At 43.2% G+C, this 14,036-nt stretch overlaps 3 protein-coding genes across 3 annotated transcripts; 2 read left to right on the forward strand and 1 right to left on the reverse strand.

Annotated features, from left to right (window-relative positions):
* The first annotated feature begins 1,039 nt into the window (after positions 1-1,039).
* LOC130370943 (proline-rich protein 15-like protein A) lies at positions 1,040-6,249 on the forward strand. Its single transcript, XM_056576510.1, has 2 exons — positions 1,040-1,295; positions 3,991-6,249. Exon 2 carries the CDS (start codon positions 4,113-4,115, stop codon positions 4,467-4,469), a length of 357 nt encoding a protein of 118 aa, XP_056432485.1. The 5' UTR covers positions 1,040-1,295; positions 3,991-4,112; the 3' UTR covers positions 4,470-6,249.
* LOC130370935 (pyridoxine-5'-phosphate oxidase-like) lies at positions 5,705-8,308 on the reverse strand. The gene is made up of 7 exons (XM_056576501.1): positions 8,097-8,308; positions 7,586-7,710; positions 7,400-7,499; positions 7,266-7,319; positions 6,959-7,087; positions 6,757-6,827; positions 5,705-6,530 (listed from the first exon to the last, which is right to left on the reverse strand). Exons 1-7 carry the CDS (start codon positions 8,259-8,261, stop codon positions 6,365-6,367), a joined length of 810 nt encoding a protein of 269 aa, XP_056432476.1. The 5' UTR covers positions 8,262-8,308; the 3' UTR covers positions 5,705-6,364.
* On the forward strand, positions 8,294-12,503 carry LOC130370937 (39S ribosomal protein L10, mitochondrial-like). Its single transcript, XM_056576504.1, has 5 exons — positions 8,294-8,425; positions 8,960-9,132; positions 9,518-9,682; positions 10,447-10,591; positions 11,013-12,503. The coding sequence occupies exons 1-5, from the start codon at positions 8,386-8,388 to the stop codon at positions 11,258-11,260; spliced, it is 771 nt and encodes a 256-aa protein (XP_056432479.1). The 5' UTR covers positions 8,294-8,385; the 3' UTR covers positions 11,261-12,503.
* The last annotated feature ends 1,533 nt before the right edge of the window (positions 12,504-14,036 follow it).

The following is a 14,036-nucleotide window of genomic DNA, read 5'->3' on the forward strand; positions in this document are numbered from 1 at the left end:
TGACTGTGTTGAAGCGATACCTTACCGCTAGACGGCAGTATAATCATGTCATAAACACATAAAACACATTATTATAATGTTAAACTTAATGTACTAATGTACTCACAATATCAAAGATTATAATAACACAGATATTATTATTTTGTTGTCTTCCTATCATCATCGTTATGATGATAATTATTATTGTTGTCATTATTATTATTTTTATTATGCCTGATGTTTCTTCGTCAAGTAGGCCTACAGTCTCGTCACAGTTCAATGCTACAGCTTTGAAGTCCTCAATGTGAATTTCTGCTGCTTCTCCATTACTCACTTTTTAAAAATCCCAGACGCATTCAGCCATGAGAGAATGCAGGTGGAGTTCCAAGTTTTAGTCCGTTTCATCTGTTTCCAAATGTTAAAATAAATTGAAACATTGGTATGCCTTCACTTCAAACGTGTCCCAATTTAAGCTGATTTGATTGTTACCTAAACTTGCAAATCAGGTAGCCACTCAGCCTCGGGGATTTAACCACCCCATGCAAAATATGAGGATCACTTTCTCCCATTCTGATGACCTTTCAGTTTGTGCCTATGCTTGTTTATGAGCGATTTGTCTTTTTCTATTGAATAAATACGAGTTGTGGTGTGATGATGAGACACATCCACCCACACATCCACCCCCCCCCCCCCTCACACACACACACACACACACACACACACACACACACACACACACACACACACACACACGCACGCACACACACACACACACACACACACACACACACACACACACACACACACACACACACACACACACACACACACACACACACACACACACACACACACACACACACACAACCACTCAACACGGATAATGTTAGTCTAAAAATATTTAATGTAGAAAGCTGTGTGTCTTCTTGGTTGACACTGTTTGTGGTCAGGAGGCCTGGATTGTGAGGGGACCTGGGAACCTGAATAGAGCTGGGCTCCTATCATCACATGCCCTGCGCTGGGCGGGCTCTAGGTGTGTGTTTGAGTAGGGTGTGTTGTAGTGAGGCTGTGACCACAGAAGGGACAATGAGAGTAGAGTGAAACTCAATGAGGACAAAAAAATATCCAATGAAAGAGATAATGGACCTCTGGCCGATCAGTTGATACTCAGAAGTAAAGGGACAACTTCTGAACAAGACCGAAAGAAGAGGTTAGTAGAGGTTGTAGGAGTTGAATTACTTCTCAACATGGTGTGGAAGTTCTATGTCTGATCGCATCGTCTTCGGCTAAACCGAAGCCAGGTCATCATCAACCAGGTGAGAATCACATCTGATTTAACCCTCAAAGATGATGCACTATAAATTACTCTGAACACATTCATCATCAATATAGGCTGTTCTGTGGTCTGTAATCTGTGGGTCATGCTGTACAATCCCAAATATATGCACTGCTATATAATACAGTGTGTACACATGTTTTATAATGCACTGTTTTGTAGAGATCAAGCACGGTTTTGGAGCAGCAAAATATTACAATGTACGCATACAGACACAGACATGACCTTCGTCTTCTCAAACAATGGACACAAATAATGTGCCCTTGATAGACTATGATACAGTATGTAGTCTGAATGAGAGTGGGATCTTTGCTCAATGTTCAAACATGCAATTCAAATTAGATACTTGTGAGACCTTCCTGTGTCTGGCTATCAAGTGATTTTATAATTATATCGTACAAACTTAAAATAATCATTCAAATAGGTATAATTCCAAACATATTCAAGAAATATTCAAGAAAAAGACGTGATGATATTATCCTTGTTATTACTACAGACTTGAGTTGGGTAATATTCAGTTCGAAAACACTATATGGGATACCTATATGACCAGCTGGTGGACCATGCTAACACAGACCCGGGTGAGAGACTGAGAGACTAATAAAGGTAGCTCGGTAACGGGGAACGCACATGGCTAGGTGCCCTTGGACCCTCCTTGTTCCAGCCTGAACCGAACGGAGGGGCCGTGCACACGGTTAGCCATTTCTTTCTCCCAGACACGATCTTTGAGGCTGTGTAAGAGTTACTGGGCAAACACATAAAAGAACACATAGTTACTTATTAAGAAGAACTATGGAGGGCCTCGTTTATGTCAACACCACTGTTTGTCTCAAAGGTCACGTCCAAGTTAAACACAGTGGGGGGTGTTGTCCACGGGCCCCGGAGCTGAGCATGGGCCTCAAGCAAGACTTTTTGGACAAATCCTGTATGAAAGTGAAGCGAGGCTAAAACACAACAAGGAAAAGACAAAACTGCAGACACTGGGGTGAGGGACCCAGTTAACAAAAGGTTCCCCTAAGTGTCGGTAAACAGCAAAGTACAAAAAATATGAGTGATGTATTTATAACCAAATATGATAAGAGAACACAGAAATTACTTGTATATTTGTCCGTTGTTAATGAACATGGCTGTGATCAGAATCCAATCAACACAGACCTGAACATATTTTATCAGTTGTTTGCCATGCCATATGCAAAAAAACGCTGCTCCAATGGCTGGGAGCTCCACCGTCAGATAACCCTGATAAGTGTTTCTATAAAAGGTCATATGTATTTGCATTGCATATTCCCATGATACCACTGCCATGCAAAAGGCAGCCCCAATCCAAGCAACATCAATATTGCTTGATGTATCTAAATCATGAGAGTGGTACAAATGTATTGTTTATTGTTGTAAGCTGTTGATAAATTGCTTATTTATAGTCTCATAAAAATTCCTCCTATCCTCTTTGTTCCCGTACACACATTATTCAAACCTCTTTATCTCACATCATCCGGTATCCCATCTAGTGGTTATCATCACACAATGTGGAATTACAGTGCCATAAGGAAATGACCGTGACCAAAAAGATCTTGAGCAACACACATCTACAGTATGCTGACAATACAAGATACCATCCTGGATGGTTGTGAACAGACAAGGACTTTAACCTCCACCCATCCACTCTTAGGGACTTAGACAGCTGATCCCAAACGCAGCAGGGTAGCTGTTGATTCCTGTTACCCCAGGGCCGCTGCTGCCGTCACGACGTCAGGCGTGGTGTGGTTGTGTGCTGGACCAGGCCTTTCACCGGGCTGATGGGCAGAGCTCGTATCAGATCACATAGGGGAGACAGGGGATACTCTCCCAGCGCTCATTAATTTATCACCTCCCCGCAGGGGGTCGGGTGTCCCACCTCCCTTAAGTTGCGCTTACTAATCACTGATACGGGGCGCGGGGATACAGAGGAGAGTGCAGTCAGCCATTAATGTATGTGTCTTGGGGCTAACTGACCTGGCCCGCTCTGAAAGAATTGTACAATTAAACAGAAGAAATTGCTTTTTCCATCACAAGAGGAAGATGGGAAACTATTATTATTACATATTATATTCACTTTACTTTAGAGTTGCTTCATTGTTTGAAGTTGTTTTATGCGTGAAATATAGTGTGCTATTAATGATGCATCAAATGTGGTTTGATTTCTATTTAGCTGATGCTTTCAGCTCAAAGGGTTGAAGAGCAGTTAGGTGTTAGGCATCTTGCTCAAGGAACCTCACAGGGGGACTGCAGGCAGCGGGGTTCAAACCCAGAACCCTTCAGCCGGCCGTCACCCTGACTACCTGACTATCCTTTTATGTCCAACGAGATCTCAATGTCATATTAATTATGTATTCACATTCGAGAGTACAAAAGTAACATGATATGAGTATATCTAATAATGCTTTTCAACATACTGGTATATTAAAAGGGTATGGGACTTGATCTAATTAATATTGTTGGATGGTATCTGAACATAAGACCGTAATGTCTGAATCATATGCTCTCTTTAATAAAAGTCTCCCTCTCTCTCTCTCTCTCTCTCTCTCTCTCTCTCTCTCTCTCTCTCTCTCTCTCTCTCTCTCTGTCTCTCTCTCTCTCTCTCTCTCTCTCTCTCTCTCTCTCTCTCTCTCTCTCTCTCTCTCTCTCCCCATGTCCAGCAATCGCCCCTCCAGACGTCGGTCCCATCGCCCCCCCAGACCCCGGCCCCTTCCACCCCCCCCAGAGCCTGGTCCCTTCACCCCCCCGGAGCCCGTCCAATCCACCCTCCGGTCCCAGTGCCATGGCCGACCCCAGCTGGTGGAAGCTGACCTTCACACGGAAGAAGAAGTCGGAGGCCAAGGTTCTGTACGAGATCCCCGCTGACCATGACAGCAACACGGGGAAGAAGAGCGAGCAGAGCCCCGGGAGCGGGCCGGCCCCCGGCTCCACGGGGCCCATGGACAGCCAGCTCAGCGCCCGGCTGGAGAAGATCGTGGACAAGTCGGCCACCAAGGGGCGCCACGTCAAGGTGTCCCACTCGGGCCGCTTCAAGGAGAAGAAAAAGGTTCGCTCCACGCTGGCAGAGAACCCAAACCTCTTCCCCGAGCACAGCCTGGGCAGCGAGAACCAGAAGAACACCAAACACACTGAGAAGTAGTGATCCTACCCACACTCACACACACACACACACGCACACACACACACACACACACACACACACACACACACACACACACAGGTAGAGACACAAACACAGAGGCAGAGACACAAACATGCACACACAGAGGCAGACGCACACAAACACACACGGGCAGACACACACCCATATGCAGACATGCATGAGGCATGCATATGTGCAAAGTGTGTGCGTGTTGCACACGTGACATTTCTACAATGTCCCTGGTCATAAAAGAAATGAAAGATCACAGAGAGAGATGACTGACTAGTAGAGAAGCACAAAGCCAGCGGAACCTGGGGGCCATGAATACCCAGAACACTTTGTATCTGCACCACACCCTGCAGGGAGAGTAGCTGCTGGAGTCCCACCCACACCTTTGCAAACAAGTGACCAGCACTCACAAGCATAAAGACAGTGTGCTCAGCAGAGAGAATGAAAGTGGTGTGCTGTAAAACAGATGGTTTTCATATTCAAAGGTTTATTGAGGTGTACTGAACGTGATATGTTGAAATGAACGCCTCTCCAGACATATCGGCGGCAACATTATTTTTTTTAATGTAATCAAAGTATCTTTTTATCCTTGTATGATTTAAAATAATCTGATTTGATAATATATAGATTCAAGATAAGATGTACTTTGTTAATTTATAATATATATATCAATTGTTATTTAATGAAAGACCATTGAAGGTGAACATTGGCGAAAACCAAACCAAATCTGTAACGACATTTTTGCAAAAATAAATATCATGTAAATATTCTACTGGTATCAGATTTAATGAAATGTCTATATTCTGAAAATGTTTGATTAAGATGTGGTATGGATTTGCCTTTTAGATTAATGTAACATCGCTCAAGGTTTTGAGTGATGTAAAATGGCAACCTGCTGTGTCGCAGGGTCTAAAGGTCCTCAGTGCGGGAGTGATTCCAGTATCATGGCTTATTACTGTATCTGGGATGTTTGTTGTGCGGCAGGTTGTGTTGCCATGGCGATGGTAACCGGAGATCAATATTGGATAGATTCTTGCTCTAGGTTTTGCAAATTACAGCTGATGATAATTAGTAAATAGCATCAACATTGTTAAAGATAAGTACGCCATTGTTATTATGGTAACAGTTCTAATGCATATATTCATAAAAACTATTCCCAATGACTTTTGTACCTTCGCTTTGAAATGGTTTTACATGGATTGTTACACTGCTGACATCTGCTGGCCAATAACAGAATTGTTCTGGTAAATCATTTTTTATTCAAAAAGTTAACAGTTTAGTCACATCGATCTCATCTTATTGTCAAAAAACACTTAATTTGTAGAATACATAAAAGCAAAGTTGGCAAAATTGACATTAGCAGCGGTTTCAAACCATCTGTTAGAAGGCGAATGAATCCCAGCAGATTTAAACATTAAGACATCCAAGCCATGACGAATTTGAATCAGGAACGAGAGCTCCTCATACAGCAACATTTAAGACACTTTTTACAGTTACGAACAGCTACTTTTGATACCAAAGGAAGAAATCCTTCACAGAGATAGTGGCATTACTTACGGTTACTATGTGACTTATTATCAGACTTTGCTCTTCTGAGTCGTTCAAAGGGGCACAATCATATCAAGACAGTTCTTCAAATAAGTTAGGTTGATTTTACAATTAGTGGGAACTTTTGCCTCACAGTTTAAAACAAATACCTATCTTCTTACAGAATGCTGACCTCAAGTTACCGATAACACTTGATGATGCTAACAGGCTACCCCAAATGAATCTGTGTTTTGACTCAAGTCCACTGAGGATCTGTTTTAAACCAACAGCACGGTTCTACTCAGAGGTCCCACGGGCTCTCTCCGCGGTCGCCTGCCCTTGCAGAGAGTCTCCCCTCAGGGGGACAGCCGCTGGTACACCCAGCCGCCCTCGGCCTGGTGCTGAAAGCCCTCCGTGGAGAACTCTCCGTTGAGGGGTTTTGTGAAGACGATGCGGTCGTGGAGCCGGTTGGTCTGACCCTGCCAGAACTCAATCATGCTGGGCTTCACCATGTAGCCGCCCCTGTTGGGGAAACACAGCAACCGCAACACTGTAGGTCAATATCAATGGAGATACAATTATAAGAAATACATAGATAGAAATATTGACAGTAAATACTAATAGATAGAGATCTCTGAACCTCAAAACATTTTTTAAGAACTGCCAATATAATGATTTTTTATTTATTGATATAAATGTACAAAATTTACTCTTTGTACATTTATATTAATTAGGGAGGGAAACTTACCAATAATCTGGCATTGGCACCTCTGTGTCTTTAAACCTTTCTTCTAGTTCAGCATTTTTCTGTCTGAGGAACTGCAAGACAAGACAATTAATACAGGTTTTCCTTTAAACCGAACAACACACAACCCCATTCTTGGCTATCCTATTCAGCCATTCCAGGGATTTAGACACCAGGTGTATGAATGCAGACTCGGGGCGCGTACGTCTCTGTTGGGGACCGGGGTGCTCTGCCTGCTAACGACCGCTCCGATCTGGCTGCTCTTCGGTCGGGAGTGGAAGTAGTCACAAGAGCTCTCGAACGGGATGCGCTCTACGGTGCCCTCGATACGAATCTGGCCAGGAGCGAGAAAACAAAATCAGCCATGGGTTACATGGTAATAGGGACACATCAATGTGGGTTCACTGCCCTCAACACACAGATCGTATGGAGTGCTTATCTACTGAGTGTCCTTGATACATTACATCGTTGGGACTGGTCACAGAGGCTATTGATGTTTTAAGTTAAGATACCTGTCTGTTGAGTGGCGCCCAGTAGAAGACCAGGCAGGCATGCGGGTTGCTTTCCTGCAGACAATAGAACAGATTTAATAACATTTGAGGAGGGAATTATTTTCCCAAATTGTAAAATAAAAAAACGTGCTTACCAATTCTCCGCCCTTCCGACTCTCGTAGTTGGAGAAGAAGCGGAAGCCCTCGTCACTGTAGCCTTTCAGCAGCACCATGCGGGCCGACGGCAGGCCATCTCTGCAGAGACAAACAGAGCTTCAGGTCAGTCAGACTCCTGAAGACACACTAAAGTAGGACGTTATGAAAGGTGCTCTTGGGCTCACTTTGTTGCAGTAGCGATGCACATTGCATTTGCCTCCCCAATCTCTGGGCACTTTGTGGCATTGTCGAACCAGTCCCCAAACTGTTTAATGGGGTCCAAGTAGGCAAGTTGACTTTCCTCAAAGCACTGAATAAAATAAAAAATAAAAATGTATGAAATCCATAGGGATGCTCATTTACACACAAATGCAAGCCTGTACACACACACACACACACACACACACACACACACACACACACACACACACACACACACACACACACACACACACACACACACACACACACACACACACACACACACAGTTATTTAACATAGGTCGTGGAAGCAAATATGGCCAGGTTAGGTGTTCAGCTTCGAAGGTTAAATCTGTCCTCGTTCTATTCTGAACGTTCCATTTTAGCCGTAGAGTTCAAGACTCTGCACCGACTCAATTTGTTCTTCGAGGTGACATTGGTGCAAATTTAATAAATTGCTCATACGAGTGCAGATGTGTACAGTCATCTACTTACTTCTTCGTCTCCCTTGTATTTTTTCCTCATGTTACTGAGATCCATGGTTGAATTTGTACACAAAGTCTGACGAGATATCTTCTGACCAAACACTTTCGTGGGCTGTAAATGCTTACCAAACAAGCAAATTCTGCCCAATGCTGATCTTCTGAGTATGCGCGTCATTCTCCAGTCATTCACATTCGCTGCTACGCTTGAAACCTAAACGGATGTTCACGTAACGGTCACGTGACGATGAACAACTCACCGATGACGGCTGCGCGGTCTTGAATGACGCTGTACGTAAAAGATGGCGGCGACCTTGTGTGGAACGTTACTAGCGAAATCAGGTAAATCAGTTAGATTAAAACATTGAATGGCTGTCATTAATCGTTTTCAATGTATTCCTGTTAAACGCCCATGTGTTGATATGCTATATGATGTTGGTCAGACGATTTAAACCCTTTCCGTTCAATGTCCTAGTACTTTCAGCTTCAGCATTGCATTCTGGCATGGTCGTAATTTAATCATAATAAACCCATATTAACGTATCCCTCCAATATAGGTCAAATTATATATAAAGTTGCATTGCCACTCAAAATGCATCATCGACCTGAAAGCAAATCATTCATGTTTTGGGAAGCTGCAGGCCAAACCACTGTCAATATCATGGTTTTCTATCCCTAGTTGTTTCAGACTCAACTGGTTTCTTGGTAATTTTGGTCGCTAATTATTCAAAGCATAATTTAGTATAATTCAATTGCTGACTACCAACTATATTTAGTAAAGAGCTTTAGTGTAATCTCATGCAAACACCCATGCAGCACCACAAACTAGCTTTCATCCCAATGTAAACCTGTTGTTACTATACCCTGTGTTTCTAGGATGGCTGCCACTGACGCAGTGTGGCCGGGTTCGACACATGTCCAAATCAGTGACCCGCCACAAGAGGCCCATGCACATTATAAAACAGAAGCTAATGGCTGTTACAGAATACATTCCTCCTAAACGGCTAGCAGCAGGCGCGTATCCATCCCAAAACAAAAAGGTGGAAGTGGTGAGTAACCAAGCCAGTTGGACTGAGATTAATCATAATTAAGCCTTTTGACGATCTACTGTCTATAATGTCTCTGCCATGGCTGAGAATCAAAACATCCCCTGTGTCAACATTAGTTGTCAGCCTCAAACTCATAACTTTTTTTTTACTTCAGAGCTTTGTACTATTTATCTTTATTTAGGTCTGTTATTACCAAGCAATGGTTATACTTTTCAAAAGAGCTACATCTGAGTCTGTGGAACTAGTAGCTCTGCTCTGAATGATTTACTTACTTTACTTACTTACATAACTTACTTTACTTACTAATTTTCTGATAGGCTTTGATTGAAACTTTTAAGGTTTTACATGATTTGAGATTTGAATTTCTCATCACTCCTACCATCAGGAAAGCGGTCTGGTGTTGCTCTTGAAGAAGGAAGTGAAGAAGGTATTCCAGGACTGCAAGATGATTGCGGTGGTCCAGAACAACGCCAGCAACTCTGAGGACATGTTGACCCTGAGGCACCGGCTTCACAAGCACAGCCTCACCGTCAAGTTCTTCCCAAACCAGGTAGAGACCTTCCCCCGCCTCAAGGTTCACTACTGCATATGGTTACTTGGAGAGAAGCACCCATATGGAAGAGGGCAAGCTGGCCAACCGATACCACCAGCTGCATATAACAAGGCATTATTTTAAAGAATATTGCTGATAATCCAATGCCTTGTCAAGCGTGTTGGTCTCTGTGTTGACAGTGGGATCTGCCTATTAACTTGTTGACGTGTCATTTTGTACCCCCTGATTTTGGTTTTGGGTTGGGGTGATTCATGCATGTTCCTTTTTCCTAAAGGTGTCATATTATATCACCAGGTGTGAGTGTGTTTAGCCCTTACGAACCGTTCTGAAAATCGGTGTCTTCCAACACCACCTAGATGTGTGCTTGAAAGATCAGTCTCCAAGCCTACCCAGTGGACTGAAGCAAACGTTGCTCATCTATCCAGCACACTGCTAGGTGGACACGCCCAATAGTGATGTCAGAAGACGCAAATTTTTAAAACGTCATGTAACTGCTAATCACACTCACATCTGGTGGTATAATATGTCTCCTTTAAAATACTGACAGAAATAAATAATTGTATTCTACAAGCACAAATACCAGATAGAAGGATCAGATTGTTTGGCTCTGTGTCAAATTGACACGGCTGAAATCTCAACAGTATTTGTTGGCTGATCTTCAAACAGTTTATATAGTATTAAAACCTCTGTTCAAAGACACACATGGAGGGTTCCAAAGCTGGTTATGCATGTATTGATCCGTGGTATTCTCAATGTTTCAGGTTATGAGGTCCTTCCTGAAGGACAGCGAGTTCTGCAACATGGCCCCTCTGTTCATTGGGTCAACGGTGCTGATCATCAGTACACAGGGCAAGGTGAAGGAGATGCTGTCCACTCTGAGGGGCAGCCCACAGATGGTGCTGCTGGGTAGGTACCTCAGGCTGGCTGGATGGGCGGACGTAAAAAAAAAAATCATCAGCCAGTCTTTAGTTCCAGAGCGCAAAAACATTCAAAGAAAACGTTGTGTATTTCTAGATACAACGGCTTCCGTGCAAGATTTATTCAAATTTGAAGATGAATTCAAGCAAAATGTTCCACTGGAAATATGCAAACTTTTAGTGACCATTGGTGGTACAGTACACAACATCACGTTAGAATTTCATCTTTTGGGTAAGAAACGTAAACAAAAAAGAGAACAATAAAGGATGTGGCTCGCTGTACTTGGCGCTAAACATCATTCCATTGGAATTTACGGTAGACCCAGCAGTGACGCTGTGTTAGTCTGACACCCATGAGGTACTTTGGCCTCCACCGCTAACCCCTCCCTACCCCTCCTCCCGACCCCCAGGCGCCTGCGTGGACGGCACCCTGCTGAGCGCCCAGGGCGTGCAGCACTACTCCAAGCTGCCCTCGGTCAGCGTGGTGCAGGGGGAGCTGGTCAGCGGCCTGACCCTGCTGTCGTCCCGCACGGCCTCCCTGCTCCAGCACCACCCGGCCCGCCTGTCGGCGCTGCTCCAGCAGTACGTCAGCCAGCAGGGGGCGCCGGCCGCGGAGCCACGCCCCCAGGAGTCAGAGGGAGTGGCGGCGCAGTCCTAGGGGGCTCGTTGGGCCCCGTGGGAACACTGCGGGCCTCCACCGCGCTGTGGAGGTGATCTGGTCCAAGATGGAAGGCTCACCGGGACAGGACTTGTCTAGTGCGTCTTCCGCACAGCACCGTTCTTTTGGGGTTTTATAGACTGCCGGAGGGATTTGTTGTGAAAAATACGCTACTACTACCACTCTTTAAAATGTCTGGAGTGGCTTTATGGCGCTTCAACCCCACTGAAGACATTGGTGTGCACGTCCTCATGAACATTATGGCTTCTTAAATGTTGTTGAAATGTATCTTTTTGGTTTGATTCTCATGTGGTGTTTTATTTAATGACATTAAAACCATGAGCAACACATAACTCCTGTTTTAGTGTTGCACAATAAATACTACAAAATGGGTTCAGCTTGCCCCTTTTGGTGGTTTAGCATATTAATGAATGTAAGCAAAAGAAGAATGGCAAGTTCCTAAACTAGTCCAGCCATACGTTCTACACTGATGTCTGCTTCAGAGACATGGACAAGTTTTTGAACACGCATATTATGTTATGGCAGGGTGTATGTGTGGATGGGCTGAGCCCCGTGGGGCAAGCAGTTGATTTTGATGTCCACGTTAAGCTTCTCGGAGCTTAATACGGAACACTGGTTACCACCACTAGGGGGAGCTAAAGCTACCCTTCCAGGCTCGCTAACGAGTGGTCTGTGGCGTAGTCTCATCCACCTTCTCCCTTCTCTTGTGCTGTTGGCAAAGCTGTTAGCCGAATAAATGTCAGATCATGATCCATTTTATGATCTGACAAACATAAATTATACTCCTATCGATAATCCCTATATTATTATTGTTGCACTGTATATTGTAGTTGGTAAGGTTAAACCTATAGTTATAAATCTGTCTACATCGGGTGGAGTGGGTGCACTTAAACTTTAACAATATAAACACTAACAATGACTAAGGTGAAATTCAAGAAGAGCACTAAACTATTATTTAGATTGGAACAGAGTCAAATGATTGTCCAGCAGTTACTGAGCCTGCCCCATTTGTTTAGTTTACTACAGGCCATATGGGAAAACAAGTAAAGGGCAGATAAAACAACAAAAGAAAGCAAATATTAAAGTAGTGAAAAACAAACAATATGTAGATTTTATTTATTGTTTATTTAAACCCTATTTACCCCTTGTGGGTCAACTGTCTATCCATATGTTCTCCAACACATAAGTTAATAATTGTGTTGTTTTCCATTTCCTTCTGGTCGGTGTTCTCTCATCCCTGTAGTTGGTAGTTTGAGTTCCTATGTTTCTATGTGTTGAGGGACCCCTAGCCCCCAGTAGATTGTGAATACAGAGAGGTCGTTAAGGAGCAGGTAGAGGTTAAGGAGTGAATTCAAAGACAGAGGTTCAGCAGCTTGCTCAAGGCAGTTACTGAGCCTGCCCCACTTCTGTTTAGTTTACTACAGGCCATATGGGAAAACAAACAGTGGGCCGATCATACAACGTAAGAAAGCAAATATAAAGGTAATGAAAAACATACAACATGTAGATTTTCCACAGTCTATCCATATGTTCTCCAACATAAGTTAATAATTGTGTTGTTTTCCATTTCCTTCAGGTTGGTATTCTGTCATCCCTGTAGTTGGTACAGGGATGGAAATTCCCATCCCCATCATCTCTCCTAAGCAAAGAACATAGCATGTTGCAGTTAAAAGCCCAATTAAGCATGACGATCTGGAACGGAAAATGCATAGATCAATTAAAACTTGATCAAGTTTCCAGTCAGGGAGACTTCAAGCTCTTCGTCTGTTCTACTGAAGGCACATCATTCAGAAAAAGGTGTGGCTTTAATGTGAGAATTGTTTTAAGCATACATTAACATCAAGCTTTATTCAAACATAAAAAAAATTGAATCTCTACTTTATGAGGCCTGTTAGTTCTTCCGCCAACGGGGAGTATGTGTTTGCAGGCCTACTGAAGGGGCTGGGTCAAGGGTCAAAGGGCCGTGGTCAGAACTGACAATAGCCAAATATTCAGGTCACTTTTAGATCAATTTATGGTCACTACAGAAATAACTAATCTGTGAAAATGAATTTACACAAGTGTACATGTGGGTGGGAAGAATACTCTCTTGACTTGGGACATGAAACCTCCAGGGATCTTTGCATCCATTTGAAAGTGACGAAAAGGGGATGTCAGACATCATGTCTGTGTTCTCAGTGCATAACTGTTAGACAGAACCTTTGCAGTTACAGTAGGCCATTCGTATTCCTCTGTTGCTGGCATTGCCTATAAAGTATTGCAGGTTTCTATTTATGGTCAGGCGCCGCGCAAAGACACTCAAATGCAAGGCTTTGAATAACTAAAAATAAACTTTACTTTCTTGTCAACAAGATGCTATGCAATGCAAACCGATTTGGTATAAATGGTGCAGACTCAGTTGCAAACAAAGCAAAACTGAATACTTAAATACACACACAACAATTAGTCGTTGAACACAACTGTTTACTAACGGTGCCCCTAAATGAAAACACAAAAATCATAATCTGTGACATTAGTGAAGACAGGCTGGAGTGTCTGAATAAGAATGATAATCTCACATGATGTTATGATGTTATAATAACTATAACCTGACTGCAGTTTTTGTGCAAGATGTGAATAATCAAATCAATAAAACGCACACATAGCGACCTGAAACTATTCTGATTTCCACGTTCTGTTTCTCTCTGAATGTCTGGCCTCGAGGAGAACATTTTGTGGCCTTGAATATCTGGATGGTCTCTAGAGACCATCAAGC

The sequence above is a fragment of the Gadus chalcogrammus genome, chromosome 18 (genome assembly GCF_026213295.1).
Source record: "Gadus chalcogrammus isolate NIFS_2021 chromosome 18, NIFS_Gcha_1.0, whole genome shotgun sequence".
Classification (NCBI taxonomy): Eukaryota; Metazoa; Chordata; class Actinopteri; order Gadiformes; family Gadidae; genus Gadus; species Gadus chalcogrammus.

Coding starts and splice junctions, on each gene's coding strand:
- LOC130370943 (XM_056576510.1), top strand. CDS start 4,113: ATGGCCGACCCCAGCTGGTGGAAGCTGACCTTCACACGGAAGAAGAAG.
- LOC130370935 (XM_056576501.1), bottom strand. CDS start 8,261: ATGACGCGCATACTCAGAAGATCAGCATTGGGCAGAATTTGCTTGTTT. Junction 7,500..7,585: donor TGCATCGCTACTGCAACAAA/GTGAGCCCAAGA, acceptor TTGTCTCTGCAG/AGATGGCCTGCCGTCGGCCC. Junction 6,531..6,756: donor GTGCCAATGCCAGATTATTG/GTAAGTTTCCCT, acceptor TTTCCCCAACAG/GGGCGGCTACATGGTGAAGC.
- LOC130370937 (XM_056576504.1), top strand. CDS start 8,386: ATGGCGGCGACCTTGTGTGGAACGTTACTAGCGAAATCAG. Junction 9,133..9,517: donor AAAACAAAAAGGTGGAAGTG/GTGAGTAACCAA, acceptor TCCTACCATCAG/GAAAGCGGTCTGGTGTTGCT. Junction 9,683..10,446: donor TCAAGTTCTTCCCAAACCAG/GTAGAGACCTTC, acceptor TCAATGTTTCAG/GTTATGAGGTCCTTCCTGAA.